Source organism: Serinus canaria, chromosome 9, assembly GCF_022539315.1.
Source record: "Serinus canaria isolate serCan28SL12 chromosome 9, serCan2020, whole genome shotgun sequence".
NCBI lineage: Eukaryota > Metazoa > Chordata > Aves > Passeriformes > Fringillidae > Serinus > Serinus canaria.
In genome coordinates, this window is record NC_066323.1 from 10,077,616 (window position 1) to 10,094,493 (window position 16,878).

The following is a 16,878-nucleotide window of genomic DNA, read 5'->3' on the forward strand; positions in this document are numbered from 1 at the left end:
TTTATCACCTCACATGTTGGGGCCTTGGATGCCCTCTGCATCAACCCTCTCCTTTCCAGGCTGACTTTTGGCTGCTTAGCTTCAAAATTCTCTGGAGTGGAGCAATCATAGATTTTCTGTCTGAGAAGCCTGTGGCAGTTACAGGCCAACAACTGGAAGATGAAGAAAAACCAAACAAGAGCCATGAAGTGGAAAAGAAGTTACACTTCTGCAGATTTAAAAATCCAGGTGCCTGCAGTTAGCCAGGAGTAGTGATCTGGGCTAATTCCTATGAAAAATATTTATTTTTTTGAACAATGGTTTGGATGGAAAGACTTTGGCTCTATAATAAAAATAGGCAAGAAGAGTCGAGTTTGTATTTTCTAACCTGACTCTCAGCCTTTTAAATGGTGTGTTCTTGCATAAGCCACACTGGAGCTTCCATTTTCTTATTAGTCAAGCCAAATATATTGTAATGCAGTAAGATTTAATAATCAATAGGTACTAATGGATGCCCCAGCACGTATAAGTTTGGCAGATCAGAGGCTGCCTACTTTGCATAGCCTCTCTTTGACCATCTTGCCATTTATGTGGCAGATTGATGACTGGGGAGTTCTTTAAAACAGGTAAGGATTGACTGCTCCTAAAATGAAATTTAAATGAAAACTATCTGGAACAGCCACTGAGCCAAAGAAAAAGGTGAATTTTTGGTTTGGAAAATTGAAATAACTTGGTGAGAGTGAAGGTAGACAGAGCTAAATTTTCTGTGGGAAGGTGCTAGTATGGTCTGAACAGTTTTTGCAGTTGAAATTAGGTGAGTTGTTGGGTAATTCTTTAGTATTTTTATTATTGACATTGTCAAGCTCTTCTGCACTGAACTCTAGTTGCATGTCTGCAGAGAGACTCTGTCTTGTCCAGGGGATTTGCAGATAAGTAAGACATGAAAGAACAGGAGACAAATAACTCAGATTGAGAAATGACTTTTCAGTGTGATAGTTCATTGACTCAAGAACTTTGGTTTCTGTGCATGCCCTGGTGGTGGCCTGGCTCAGTGGGGCTAGCCCCTAACACCTGCTTTGACCATGGCACAGATCCTCAGCTGGTTTTCCTAAATTTCCCATTCCTAGTGGAGGAGGAGGATGTTTCCTAGCCTTTACCTACTTTGTGTCCTGTTGAGACGTCCCACTGTTGGGTTGGGCTGTACGGCACAAAGGTCCTTCTTAGAGGTTTTGGACTAGGTTGATTTATCAAAAACAAACCATGTGAATGAGTGCTCTTTAAAAATGCTTATTCTAACAGGGATTGCAGTGCTGCCCTTAAACAGTGGTTTGAAGGCTGCATGCTCTGCTGTGGTACTGAGTTCTGAGTTTTACTTTTTGAGGTGGGCAGTGGTGGTAAAAATTCGCGTCTCTTCCCTTCCAAGTGAGTGTCCCTACCAGCCTGGGTACAAATGGGACTGGGCTGTTTTGAAAGCAGAAAGAAAGAAAAATGTATTGAATTAGGGTTCTTGGCTGCATGTTGGCATTTGCTCTGGGCATGGGCTTTCCTGCATAAAAGCCTTTTCACAAGGACCTTACTTATGTTATTTTGTGACTGCTTGTTGCAAATCACCACCCTTCACTTTCAATCTGCTAGAAATGGATTGAACTTTTTCACACCTCCTTGAAGGAGCTAATTTTCCAGATGAAATTTGTGAAGAAGTGTTGAATCAGACAGGTACGCATACCAAGAATTAATTTAAAATAAGAATAGGTGCACGTGGCCAGTCACTGTCTGCTGTGATTTGTAGCTCTGTTCTGTTTGTGTTTTGCCGGAGATGAGAACATGGCAGAAGAGATGCTTTTGGGATCCAGGTGCTCCAAGCCTGTCCCCAGCTTTGTCCTTCCAGACAGGTATCCTTCTATAACACATCTTCTCCATCTTACGGTGTGGGGATTGTCCTGCCTCTTCAGCTTAGCAGCAGGTTGCTGAATTGCTAATCCTCCAAGTCAGTTTTACTCAATGGGACCCTTGTGGCAAATAGATGAAGAAAAGCCCCAAAGCAGCATAAATTCCTGTGAGATGGAAGCTTGCTGTTAGTTCTGGAAGGAGCTATAGGATTTCAGCATGTTTGTCCCTGCAACCCAAGAGTTATTGCTGGGCATGGATGCAGCTCTGTAGGACAGTAAGAAACCCTGTGCCAGGCCAAGTGGTTTGAATAACTGGAACTTTTCTTTCTTCTTTAAGGTGAATCCTGGTGGCAAGACCCTTGAGGAGAGGCGGTGCAGTTTAGATGCAGAAATTGACTCTCTGACCAGCATCCTGGCCGACCTGGAGAGCAGCTCTCCATACAAACCTCGGACTCAACAGGTTAGTTGCACGTTGCATAAACACAGAGTGGGAAAGGGGCCAGCATCGACTTCTGGAGTCAATTTGCTAAGTGCTTGGTATTTGTTGTGAGAAGGCCAGCCAGTTCCTCCTGATAGCATCCAGATGTGGCTGTCAATGGGGAGAAGGGCGCAGCTGCTCTGAGGGGGCACTGGCTCAAAAGAGCTGCCGCACCTCTGAGCAAAGGGTCTCTGATCCCGATTGTCAGATTGCCACAAAGATTGTTAGAAAAATACTTGCAAAAAATGGCATTTCATTTGCCTCAACTTTCAACCAACAATGACTCGTGAATTAAAACCTTCTCTGTTCACAAGGACTTTTGTGCTTTTATTTTCTTGTTGTTTTTCTGTTCTGTTAACTTTTGTCTGTCAAAAGCGCTGCCAGAAGGATCCAGATATCCCCATCTCATGAAGTGGCTTGGATCGGAGCTCAGCTGTCAGGGTGGCTGTAGCCCAGCAAGGCAGACTGGAATTCGCACTTCTCTGCTGTGTCTAGACGAGGACTGCAGGGGTGACAGTGACTTGGCTAATTTTTGTCACTCATCTAGGTAGTGGTTGAGTGGAGCTATTTAAGTTCTGGTGAGATGTCATCTATTTATCAGAGGAAGTGGTGACACCCCAGTGGCACTTTTAAAAGGGTAATTCTTGTGATCTCATAAAATCATCCTAGATATGTTTGCGCCTTGTCTTTCCTTCCTAGTCTTGTAACTGGTCTCATTTCTTACATGTGTGTGGGTCTGTAGGCTGTATACAGCTGGATGTATGCTCTATTTCTCTTAGTAAAGCCCCAAAAGTCAAAAGTATCAAAGGGATGCCATTGATGGGTGCACGCTCGCTATCCATACAAGCCTTCTCTTTGGTTTGTCTTTTTTGGTGGTTTTCATTGCTCCCTTTCTTTTAAGTAAATAAGAAGTGATACCTTTGGAGCAGAACTTAAGAAGTGATTGGAATCTCTTTAGATTTGCTCTTCTTCAAGTCTGCAAATAGAGCAAAAGCAGAGCAAAATCAGATTTGTGCTCTTTTGAAAGTGTCTCCCTGCGCACAGAGGCTCTGGGTTTTCATCCTTTCTGCAGGAACTCACTATAAACTCAACTTTAATTTTAGTGGCATGTGCACAGTTAATTGCATAAATTTACAGGCTTGTCCTTGAAAAAAGTCTAATTTGGGTTAGTCAGTCAAAAAGATCAACAATGTAAACCAGATACAATTCAGCTCATTTCCCAGTGGGTTTCTGTTGTTGTGATAAATGAGTTCTGCTGAGGCACCGTGGTGAATAGTCCATGTTCAGTTTGTTTGCACGGGCCAAACACCCACCAGTGCACACTGTTACTGGGGAATGCTTTACAGACTCAAAATGCTGCTAGAGTTGGGTGAAAGAGATTTGTGCTCCCATTTTCCTCAGCAATGCCCACAGTCAGCTCTGACATCTTTGTGGGGACATGTAACCTCTGTACCCATTTCACAGAGCATCTACAGTTTGCTGACAGTGCTGCTGACTGTTTTCTGATGCTTCTTCCTTTGGGATCTGGGGTTCTGTGAATAGGGTGTTTTTTCACTTTTATCTTACACCTTTACCATTAAAAGAAAAAAAACTAAAAGTCACTGTGTCCAATCACAGTGTCCAAATGCAAACTTTTGCAGGTCTATTTGCGTTTCTGGGGGATTTGAAGTCATAGTCCAAGTTTGGGACTTGATCTGACTTCCAAAGTTCATCACCCTCCAAGATGATGTGCTCATTCCCATTCATGCACATGCTTCTTCCCATGGCTTTCTGCCACAGCTTGGGTGAGGGCTCTGCAGACTTGTCACCTGCACCCAGGAGCACCTGGATGGTGGGGCTCCCACTTTGTGACCTGGTGGGCAGAAGAAGCTGAATTCCATCTCTGGGATCAAATCCCAACTTGATTTGTTCAGTCTATCTGACTTCTCAGCATCTCTTGGTTAACATAATGATGTCCTGTGAAAAGTACTGCTACAGCAGCTTCTAACTAGAGCTGTTAGAGAAAGAAAATGCCAGAGTTAGATGTATCATCTGCTGTAATTAAAGAGTACTCAGACAAGTCCTTGAAAGGTGGAACTAGAACGTAAAGCTTTGATATTTTCCTTTGTTTGATCTGTACTAAGTATTAAAACTAGTGAGTCATTTGATGGTCTTATAGTAGGATAATAGATTAGGCTGCAAATTGTAAGGTACTTACTCAGAACATCAGCACATTTATTGGATTACACCTTAGCTGACCTTCCCAAATTTATCAGGATAATGGCTGCAGATAGGAAAAAAGAGCTACAACTTGTTTTCAGAGAAGACGTTTTCAGTTGTGCTTACGTGGTTAAAGCATTATAATAATTATATAGGAATACCTTGCCCTTGGGGATAGTCCTGTTCTGGAATAAGAGAAATTTTATTGTTATGTTTCTTTTTCATATTATCTTCAGGACAGTTTTAAACCAACATAAGATAAATCATAACATAGTCCTCTCTCACTGGAGCAGGAGTGATAGCACGGTAATGACAAGCAGTTTATTTAACGTACGCTGCCCATTGGCATGAATTCACACAGAGGGAAGCTCTTTTGATCCTTGGTAAGAGTTCAAGATTGCAAAGACACACACTGCACCAGGGGTGCCCCTGACACAGAGGGATGTAATGTTTCTCAGAAAGGGGGAGCCAGCATCAACTCCAGACATTGTCCCTTAGCCCTTGCTGTTGAGGACGTGGGTGAGTGTGAATCTCTGCACCATCCCTGCACTGCTTGCCTGGGTGTTGCTGTGGTAGCATTTTTTGTGTGCTGGGCAGGTGATGAGGACACTGCCATGAGCTGAAACTGACCATCATTAACAGAAGGCAGGGAGAGAGCTTGGACACCTCTGGTCAGCAGTGCCCTCCTGGTACCTCATGGTCCTGCCTAATTCTAGGCAACTGAGTAGGAAAGCAAAGGTGATCTGGGCTGAATCTATGTCTTGCAAGCAAAAGTCTCTCTGACTGAATCATAGAAGCAGTCAGAAGTGATTAAATGCAAGTTTTTTTTCTTTCAAAATTGCACATACCTAAAAGCACAGGAAATTACAAGACTAAATCATCATCTTTAGCCTTAACAGAGCAGCATCTAAGGATGTTTTCTGTCATGTGAGGTGGTGTTGGAGAGATTGTATTTAAAGAATTCACCTAGAATTGAAGTTTTAGAAAGGATCTGTATGACCTTCACCACCATGCCCAGTTCTAGCCCTCTGGTACAGTAAATTGAAATGGACAAGATGACCAAGATGATCTCAAAATTGCCATGACTGCAGTGGCATGAGGTTTAACTTGCCTCGGGTGTTTTTGGAAGAACTGCAGATGCACTATGAAAAAAATCTAATTAGTTTTTTCCTCTTGTTTGGTGCAGTTTGGAAGTACTAGTGTGATGAGTAGAGTACAGAGTGCCTCTTATGTAGTTGTGGTGTGCTTCTGTGTACATGTCACACCTTCTAAATTGCAGTAACTCATTGGAAAGTTCAGAGGCAGAGAACCCACTGTATCTTTCATTAGTAAAAGGAGGCATTAGTAGAAGACAAGATATTAGATGCATAATTTCCATGGATGGAAGTAGGGGCAAGTCATAAATTGTGTGAACCCCCTAAGCAGAGGCCTAGTGAGTACTGTGTTTTTCTGACTCCTCTATTAAAGGGTATTTTCCCCAGTTTTTACCTGTTCTGCTTAATCCTTCCATAAGAGATCAGTGCAGCAAGACATTAACAAAAAAAGAGAAAACCACCCCAAACCAAACATGCCAAATTTCAGCCCATAAAACAAATGTTTGCATTTTCTAAAAAACAAGAAAACTTTGTGACTCTGGAGAAAGGGCTTCCAGCAGAGACTGTGAAAATGAAATTCTGGAAATAGCAGCACACGTAAGCTCAGGATTCTTTGTCCCTGCTGTGAATTATGTATTGAATGATGATTGCTTTGTCTGGAGTTGGACACCTACCTTCCAAAACTCTTGAGTTTTGTCCTGAGTTTCCAACAGAATGTCTGTTTGGCAAAATAGCACTTTGTGGGAGGTGTACCAGGCAATAAGATGTACCTGGTCTGATGGTATTTAAAGTTTTTCTAAAAGCAGATGCTCTGTGGCCAATATTTGTGAAGTATTCAAGTAGGAAAAAAATCTTGGTTGACCATGCACCATGGCCAAGATGAAATCTGCTTGTGCACAGCTCTTGGAGGCAGCTTGATCCAGAGGGAACTGGGCTGGCACCGTGGAGATCTGTTTCATTCCCAGCAACCACTGCTGTGCTAAATAACCTTGAATGTAGTGTTTCCCCTCTCCTTCCTCTCAAAATCTCTTCTGTCCTTGTAGCTTGGCAACCTCTTCAGTGTGATTTGCCTCTTACTCCCCATGTGTATGGCATGTAGCAATGTGGAACCTTGGTCTGGGTTGAAGGCCTTTGGGTGATGTGGTTGTGCAAACAGGTGGGAACATGAAGGCAGAGTTAGGCAAGATTTCTAGGGATTCATGTCTGTGTCCCTGCCTCTGTGTCATTGCCCCCAGTACTAGACATCTGTCACTATCCAACACTTTAAGCCAAAGTGAGGACTATTTTGAAGAAAAAGAGGCTCATTCTCAATGTGAGCTACAGAACAATAAAAATGTAAAGAAAATTAAGTTTAAAAAATCAGTGATACATTTTCATTAAGTTTCAAGCATACTGGGGAATAATGTCTTGTATTTACTGGAATTTAAAAAGGATTTAAATGTTTGACAGTGCTGGTGGTTATCCTGTCACTTCTTTTGATAACCATTGGGGGATAGTAAAAGCAGAGAAAAGGCAATGGACGTATTTTCTTGCAGAGTGGTGGGACAGGATTGAACAGTTTCAGCTGTATGATGGCAAACCAAGGCAAAATATTGAAGTGTTGCTGAAGACTCCTAGGAGGTCTCTTCCCTGTGAATTTCTAATTGTAGTGCCCCACTTATAGCTGTGTCAGGAATGCTCAGCTGAGAGTTCAGGTGTTTTATCTTGGTTTATGCAGAGCTGGGTCTCCAACCATGATTAAAGCTTCCAACCCAGCAAGGGAAAGCACATTCCCCCAGCTTTGAGAAAGATCTTATGACTGCTCTTTGGGCTATGGGTCTCTGTGAAAACCAGATCACTGAATCTGAACTCAAAACAGTCTGTGAAAATTTGCTAGTCCAGGCTCAGAGTTGATTTCATTGTTCCTGGTACTTGCCTGAGCCTGGCTTCTTGGGTTGGTTTGCACCAAAAGGATTTTAGAAGGGCAGTCCACAGGGTATGTTACAGAACTCCAGTTACTGTTGGGAATGTATTTATTTCTTTTAAGAAAGAAAATTTAGGTGTACAAGCAGATTGAGATTGATTTGGTGGGTTCAGAATGAATTCCTCCCTCCTGCAGCATTTATGTGACAGAGAGTTTTATGCTTCCTCAGTTACAGGACTCAGGGGGATATGGCTTTTTCAGATGTTCAGTTTGGGCTCAAATGAATGGCTTAACTTCTACCATCTTCACATGTGATATTTGAGGTAAATAAAAGTTTCCTGGCCTCATTCTGCTGGTCTGAGCACATCTAACTGCTGGGCATCTGCACGGCTTTGCCAAAGAGTCCTGTGTCCAGTAGCACAGCACAGTAGCCAGGCAGTGCTTTCCCAGTTGCAAAGGGCTCTTTGGGTTGGTTCTTAGAGGTCTGTGCATTTTGGGCTTTGTAGGCATTTGAATCTCTTTATTGTAGGACAAAGGGGCTCATTGGATGTAGGCTCATCTGCTGAAACGGAGAAGCATCCGCTGTCCATCCTAAAGGGTTGATGACCTTTTAGTAGGACCATCCTAGCTACTGCAGAGCTTTTGTGCTACATACTGCTTTTCCTGAAGGCTGTTGAGTGCTGCTATTTGCTAACTTGGATGACAGTGGCTCACAGAGATGTGCCCAAGCTGGCGTTGGGCTGGTGAGCTCCAGCCCTTGTAGCAGCATCAGATGGGCTGTGCAGACTCACTGCAGGGTGCTGTCTGTGGCTGTACTTAGTGGGTTGTCACACTTTTGCCATAGTAATGGACATCAGGAATTGCATGGGCTGTTCTGAAGATGGAGTCACCTCTGAGAGCTGTGCTCCTGCTTCTGGCTGCAGCATGCTAGCTTTGTGCTGTCTGGAAAATCCGGGTGGATTACTGAAAGTAGGAAAGGAAGTGTCCCATCTGGAGCAATTTCTGTAGGTTCCTCCCTGCACTCAAAGTGCAAAGCCCCTACATCCTGAAACTCTTCTTGCTGTGGTTCCCGTCTCCAAGGGCAGAGTGACATTACCACCCCACATGGGTGGCATTTGAGGTGGTCCCTGGGTTGGAGCTTTCTGGGAGGACCACTTGTGGCTGCACTGGCTGTGAGCAGCCCATCTGTCCTGCCATCCCTGACATGTCTGCAGGCAGGAGTGTGCGCAGGACGGGGATGCTCAGCCACGAACGTGTGGGTTGGGAGGCATAGCCAAGAGATGATTTAATGAGTGTTTGGATTTGGTCTTTCTCTATAAGAAGGGAAACCTTCCTGCAGTCATCAGCTCCAGCCAGTGCGTGCAGCAACTGACTCTGCTCTGATTAGCAGATGCCTGAATCGGTTGCATCTGCTGGTATGTATTAAACCTTAATCCTTTTGATAAGAGCATGTCCGTGAAGATTTTTAAAGAAAGTTTTCTGAGATCCTGGATTATCAGCCTGTCACAGATGAACAGGATAAGAGTGACCTTTGCAGGGTATTATTTCTTCCTCTTGTACTATCATCAGAATGAAAATAAATCAGCACTACTCCTGCTGTTTCTTATTCTGATAAATTACCAAGTTCAAGAAATATCAGCAAGGTTTTCCATTTTTCCCTTTCTCTTTTCTGCATCCATTTTGGTTTTCTGCCTACGTGTTTGGCTAAAACTTTAGATGACGACTAATGTTGGATGTATTGGACTTTAAAATCTGTGCAGGCATCTCAAATTTGTATATGGATAAAGATAAACATTGACTTTGGGAACAGTGATAAAAAGCAAATAGTACTGCATAATTTGGTCTTTTTCTCATTCTGCATTTGTGATTGTTTTGCTGTGAGTGGTTGAGAGCAGGGTTCTTATTCTCTACAGCTTTTCAAGGCCTTCTACCTATTGTTATGTTTTGTTTTCTGTCTTTTTCCCCACAATGGGACTGAGCTGCTGTAAGCCATCATCTCAGGAAGCCTGTCATCATTTCCCCCTTCTTGCATTTTGGCACTCGATGTAGTTTGGCACTCTCCTCAAAGGGCTGCGGCGCACTTCATGAGCTGTCCGTGTGTCCAGCCAGCAAAGAGCAGCTGCCTCTGGGGCAGGAACCTGTGTTTTGTTGGGACGCAGCCTCTGCTTGTGTTCTTGCATGGGTCGATGCATCCGAGTGCTTCAGTGGCATCAGATTCACCACCATGACAGCAGCCCTGTGAGATGGGGAAGTACACTGGCTGTCTCATGGGCAGGGGAGGAACCTTACCACTGGGAGATCAGATGACTTGGTTTGTGCCTGAGTCACCAGAGGAGCTGAGGCCACACCATGGGCAGCTTGTCATGGATTTATCTTCATCTCATACCCCATTGGAATAGGTGGGCAGAGCGTGTGTGCGAACACTCCCTGTCAGAAAGATTTAAAGAAGTCTCAGGTGTGGGGTTGATTTCCCCATGTGTGGCAGCCACTTTTCTGCCCAGTGTCTGCCAAGGATATAACTGGAGCATTTTGAAATGAAAGCACAGTTGATTAATTCTTCCTACTCAGCACCTATTGATGTCCAGCAGTTGGCTGCTCCCACATACGGTTTGTTTTCTGTGACCAGTCTTAAATGGGTCTGTGGGAGGGGTATCTGTGTGGCTGGGAAGGAGGGATCCCTGAGATCCCTGTCTTGGGGAGCTGCAGGATGTGCAGCGGGGCCACCCTTACTGTCCTTGCTTGGCCCCTGGGGTGGCCCCACTGCACACGTGCGCAGCGAGCGCCAAGCCTGCTGCGTGTCCTGCAGGCAACTTGAACTTTTGCTCTTCCAGACTGTGCTGTAACCAGGATCTCTGACCTGGAACATGGATTGTTTGGCTGACACACACAGACAAATGCCAAGGCTAATACTAGGGGGAGAAGGGAAGTGGGGGGGCAGTCAGGAGAGGTAACAGATGAGAACAGGAAGGGTCAGAGTCCGCTCAAGATGCAAGACACAAGTCCATAGGAAATCAGGCTTCCTTTGCTCTGCTCTCTATGGTTTCTGTTCCTTTTGTGTTGTCTTTTCTCTTCTGTGCACAGGAGGAACCAGCTGCATTTCCCTCCCTGCTAGGGAAAGGAAATAGTTCAGTGCCAAGGGAACAGCACAGCAACTTGCAGAAACACCTGCATGGCAATACATCACTTGGGACTTTGCTCCCACTGTGGTCTCTGCTGGGCGTATTCCCCAGGCCATTTCCACCAAAATGGGAGTGATGACTGTGGTTCATGCATCATGCTCACAGCAAGGAGGGCATTACCTCGGTGTGCCTTCAGATTGCTTGGAATCTATCCAGAGACCATTGCAGGGCAGGTATAGATCCTGTTGGCGGGAGTTTCTGTTTAATTGTTCTCTTTAGAAGAGGAGGGCAGCTGCCTTCTGCAGTGGGAGTTTCTAAATACAGTTTAGAAGGTGAAGGCTTAAACACACTGAGAAGCCCTGGCATTTAAAGCATGGCCTTTGTGCGTTTGTCCTTGTTACTTACTGCTGCCTCTTTGTGCGAGTGCTTGCAACTTTCTGTGTGTTCATCCTTGTTGTGCCCTGGGATTGGAGAGGTTTGGTTCCTTTGTTCTGCAGATGGAGAGCTGAGGCACAGAGAGACCTTGCAGCTCATTGTAAAACAGGGCTTTGGACAGATATCAGTGACATTCTGGGATAGTGTTGTCACTCACTGTTGTCCATCCTGTCCATCCATGGTCTGTTTTTCCGAGGGTCTGCCCTGCCAGAAGGGAGGACCTCTCCCTGGAGCCCTTGCTGGCCATTCCAAAAGCAGATTAGGTGTATTCACAGCCTCATTTCAGATAGGGTCACCCGTAAGGACCTAGAGCTTCACAGAAAATGAGACCTGGCCCTGTAGTTTCTACATCAGAGTCTCCTACCAGTGTGTAAATAAACCTGATGCATTTTTAGGCTGAATATATCTCAGGATTGTTCCAAGATGTTCTAGTTCATTAAAATAAGAGGCAGAGGCATCTGTGAATGGTTTGAGAAGCAATGTCTATATTTTCTCTTATTGATTGCCTTTGGCCTTCCTGTCTAGAACCTTTTGAGAGATGACTGTGATGCTGAAATGCATTGTCTCTTTCTGTATATTAAAGCTGCTAAAAAAACCCCAACCCACATCTAGCCTGTATCTGAAAGCCATGAATTGATAGATCCTTGCTTTAGCTCTTCAAGTAACTGTGAATTACTCCAGGCTGTTATACTTTCATTGTAGGGAAGTTCTTTCCTTGACTCAGACTTCTTTGCATCACAGTAAAATGCAATTAGGTGACGTACTTATTGTGGCTTGGAAGCACTTAAAATTCTCTCAGCCTTATGTTGTCAACTTTTGCTCAATAGCAGACTTGTGGACTGTGTCACTGTGCCTGTGTTAGCATATATTATCACCATATGGTGTTTCAGTAGTGGATAGGAAACTTCTATGAGTATGTAAAAGAAGATGAAATGAAAAAAAAAATATTACGGTAAGAAAAAACTAACGTGCTGCTTCACTGCTGAAAGTGAGCACTCTAACTGCTGTTTCTATGGGAAATCAATCATGTGTTGGTCCAATGGGTATTACTGTCTTCCCCCTCAGATTTAAAAAAGAAAACTAAACAAAAAAAGGACCTGGCCAGAAAAAGATTTTGAAGCAGTTATAAATACTTCTGCCAATGTTTGCAGTCTGATACTGATTCCTCCCTGCCCAAACAAAATATTTTGAGACTTAGAATGAATTCTTCACTTGGAAGGAAGTAGTTTTGTGTGCATGAATACAGTAAGAGCAAGGGCAGGTTGTGCAGTTCTCATGGCATTATGTGCCTCACAGGCAGGATTGCTGCAATCATCTCACCTGATTGCCAGCATAAGTCAGGTCAGAGACTTTGCTGTCTTGCCATAAGTAGCACGGTTGTTTCTCTCTGGATTGGCAAGAGGCTGAGTACCTTACCCCCTCTGGAGTGATTTTTAAGGTGTCAATGAGAACCCACTCCTGTCCCAGGCAGCTCAGAACCATGAAGAATTGCCATCTTGTGGATCACCAATCATACCAGTCATCCTGCAGTCTCAGGCAATTCTAATGCTGTCTTCCCAAACCATTAACTTGTGATCCAAGAAGAATTCAAGAAAGATGGGAGGCACAGTTCTCTTTACGTCCAGCAGAAAGCCAGGATGCACATGCAGCTTCAAGCTGTGATTATCAAGAGGGGAGGAGAAGATGTTGGGGTTGATTACTGTGCTGGTTTGCAGAAAGATCAGCTGTGCATTATGTGGAATATCTGTGTGGCTAAGGTCCTTTCACAGTCCTAAAAAATGGTAGAAAAACAGTTGTTCACCTGGATTTTTTTTGAGCACTGTGTAGTTCAGCAGAGAGATAGTACAGATGTTGTTTTGAATTATATTTAATCATTTTCTGGAAAGATTTGGACTGGAATCTGCGTCGGCAGCTCATGTCCAAAGTGCAAGACAAGGGGTCTGGCTGTGGAAAAGGGTTACCACAAAGATCACAGTGTTTTATGAGGCCCCAGTGGCAGCTGCTACCGTGCTCGAGACAGCACTCTCTGCTTCCTGAGAAAAGCTGTGGAGACACCACAGCTGATGAATGGATGAATTGTTAAGTGGTTCTTTTGGGTAAATGTAGATCACTGTTAGGTTTTGGAGATATCTGGAAGAGCCAGAGCCAGCACCCCAAAGCAGGACTGTTTAATACTGGAAATCATCAGACTTTCTGGCAAGACAAGCCTTTGACAAGACTTGGCTTTGGCTTGGTTGAGTAATGTGGTCATTTCTAACTAATGGCAATAAAACTTTAGTGAACACCTGCTGTTTGGATATTGAACATATGTGTGCGTGCTCATGTAAAATCACAAATGCAGGCACGTCTAGAAAATACAATTTGTATTTGGCATCTTTCCTACAAATTGTATTTCAGAACACCTTAAAGCCTTCCTGTAAATAAAATCGTTTCAGAACTGAGCTCATTAATGGAGAGAAGGAGATGTGGTAAGGCACAAAGGCAAAGAAGGAAAAAGGTAGCTTTTGTTTTGTTTTATGGGCTTTTTAAAGGCAAAACATCCATTTGATGAACTCAATAATTTGTTGAATGTACTCAGTGATTTCCCAGGAGGACATACGGACAATCTCAGGAGACTGTCTGCATGACTGGAGCTGCGTGGAGCCAAAAACAAAATGATGGGCTGATCGCTTAAAAAATATAAATGGAGGGAACATCTGAGGATCTCTGGCAGTTTTCCTTATGAGGCAGTGCTGGATTATCCCCTGTAATCAGTGCTTTCGCCAGCCCAGTTTCCAATAAATTAAATGTAAATATCTCATTGCTTTCTTTGGGTGATTATTCCAGACTGAAATGTATACAGCTGCTAAGAACTATTTGACTTCAGCATTTCCTTTTTTAATTTAATCTCCTTGTTCTGAGTGACACTTCATATATGTATCCATGCATATGTCCTCGTACCATATGGATGCATTCCATGTCTACACATACAGAGTGTGAGGAGGTTGAAATTCCCCAGTACAGACAGAGCTGTAATAAAAGGACTGACAGACTGGGTCTGTAATATGCCTGACCTGACAATTAAGCAAACTTATTACCATGTCAGCTTGCCAGATGGATCATCTACTCATGATGTAACGTGTGTTGCTTCTTGAATATATTGGCGTGCAGTTTCCTATTTTATGTTTGTTGAGCTGAGAAAGGGAGAGGGAAGAGACAGTTTTATTTGAACTAAACCCACTCGTTTCAAGTGTGTTTAATGATAGCAATATGTGACAGATAAAATAAAATCCTAGGCCCTGGTCCATGTTTATTTTAATTTCAAGCAATGGAGAGAGATGGAAGAGATAAAATTACAGGCTAAAAATGTCTCTTGATGTAAAATAGCAGCTTGAGTCCTGAAGGGGCTTTCCTTGCTGCACCCTCCAGGGCTCTCAGATACATTTGTCAGAGTTTTGCTAGGTAGGAGTTTGGGGCTTTGACTATAAGAAAAGTGAGGTTGGACTGATAGGCATCAGCTTTATAATTATTTCCTTTTAACTTACTTAAGATAGTAAGGCTATCGAAAGAGTGGGGAGGAAAGCAGTGCTCAGTCTGAAGCATCTATCACTAACCTGGACTTTCCTTTAACCAAGTCCCACCCTGAACCTGACGAGGAGGAGGTTAGTTGTTCTCAGTCCTGTGTTGTGTCCCTGAGACTGCCAGACCTCTACCTGCTGTTGTGGAACCTTGGCTGAACCATCTTCTGCCTCTGGGCTGCTCTTCTGTTAAATAGGGGAAACCCCCATTTCTCTGCCCACCTGCTCAGTGTGTGGTGTTTGGGTGAATGTCCAGTACCTGCTGCAGGGAGGGTGTGTAGGTGATGTTCTGTTTGTGACCTTTTGTATTTGCATCTGAACCACTGGGGTTTTATTCTCTCCACTCTTCTGTCACAGCAGCATGGGTGGATTGGGATAAAGTGTCCCTCTCCAAGTCTTAGGTGGAGCACAGCCTTGTAGCTTTGTGCAGCTGTTTCACCTTTCTGTGTGGCTAAGTTGACAAAGTCAACAACACCAAGGTCACCTTTCTGTGTGGCTAAGTTGGCAAAGTCAAAAACACCAAGGTGCTGTTCTCCATTTTTAAGCTGTTCTCTGCCTGAACAGCTTAATAGCTCCCTATGCATCCAAACCATGTCCCTCATTTTGCTCATACACCTCTGAGGAGCTGTAAGCCAATGACCCAAGGAAACATGAGGGTGATCCTCTTGTTCTGCAAAGATGCTTGAACTGGCTTTGCAAGTGGAATGTTGTGCCCAACAGCTGGGAATTTTTCCTGCACACGAGTGCAGAATAGTAAAAGGGAGATAGTAGACATTAGTGCTCAGAACTGCCAGTTCCTTTGGAGGTGCATTGTGTGGGGATGTAGCCGTGCATCCAGCACTGGCTCCAACACGTGCTTTTGACTCCATTAATTGCACTTGTATGCAGAAGATGCTGCAATTTCACTGTTGGAAGCCTGTCTTCCAGGGAATTTTTAGTAACCTATTTAGCTGTCAAGTTTTCTTGAGGGTCTCAAATGCTGCCTGTTGTGAAGACTCAGCTTCATCTCTGGCTTGGCCCATTTGATGAAAGCATTTTGGTATCCTGGACTCTAATAAATGCTCTTTTTGTAGGATTTGTTGTCTGCATCTGAGCTTGGAGGGAAGTTGAATCTGGAGTGTATTCACTCATATACATTTAGTCCCAACTCATGTCATTATACTGTTGGTCAGCTGCTGGTGGATTTTTAAAAACAGAAGCAGCAAAAGTCTGGTTTTTAGAAAAATAACCTGTCTGCATGACAAACTGGAACTTAAACCTTTGCTTTTCAATATCTTTTTCTCATATGCCAGTGTATATAGGCCTGAAATTAAGAATCTGACCTTGCCTACCCTGTGTCAGATGAGTGGTCACTCCAGCTCAGTGTTCTTCCCCATAAATACCAGAGAAAGAAGAGTGGTGCAAGTTCATATCTACACTGTCCCAGAATATTTCCCTCTATCTAAGAATTTGCTGTTCACAGAGAACTGGCTTGATTTAAATTATGCCTTCCTTAATATTCAGTCAGGGATTTTTTCTCCATCAGCTCATCCAATTGCTTTATGAGCTCATGTAGATCTCTGGAATTTAAAACATCCCATAGCAAAGAAGTTCAGTGGAGGTGGGGCAGACCCACCTTATTCTTGCTATTTTCCCTTTGCCTCCCACAAGGGTGGTTTCCTTTCTAGCACTGGAAGTGACAAAATAATCATTCGTCCTGTTTGTACCAGCCTGAGTCTTAGCTGTCTCTTTTCAAGGCTCAAGGCTCCAGAGATAGTTATTTCAGAGGAATGTGAAAAATGTAGGTGCAGTATTCATTTGTTTCTGATCAGGTATTGCTATCTAACTGCAAACTGTAAGCTTATATGCAAAAAAAAAAAAAGTGGAAGTGGCTATTGGACCTGTGTTATTTTATTTTTTATTTGCTATTGACTTACTCTGAAAAAATGGCTTAACTGTGGGTTTTACTTATTAGAGGTGAAGTCTGTGATTTGGCTGTGGGACTTTACTTATGGAGTAACTTCCATAGTGCCCTGCTTTTTTCTGGTTTGTTTTGGTGGTTTTATTTTTGTTTTGTTTTGTTTTTTTTCTCCCAATTGTCGCAGGATAAAACAATTTGACTGGATTTTGACCTCTTTGCTAAACTTTTTGTGTGAAAGTTTCCAAAGACAGTATCCATGGGCACTTTGCTTGCAAATACAAATTGAGAGGAGACATACAGGGTGACTTGGGAGAGGTCTGATGCA

General features: G+C 43.5%; 1 protein-coding gene across 6 annotated transcripts in view; it reads left to right on the forward strand.

Annotated features, from left to right (window-relative positions):
- The window catches only part of LPP (LIM domain containing preferred translocation partner in lipoma), a 333,154-nt gene that overhangs the window by 165,239 nt on the left and 151,037 nt on the right, over window positions 1-16,878 (forward strand). For all 6 annotated transcript variants that reach the window (XM_050978157.1, XM_030227018.2, XM_050978158.1 and 3 more), the window contains one exon: window positions 2,206-2,328. In XM_050978157.1, coding sequence (XP_050834114.1) covers window positions 2,206-2,328 — 123 coding nt within the window. The remainder of the gene's footprint in view (window positions 1-2,205; window positions 2,329-16,878) is intronic.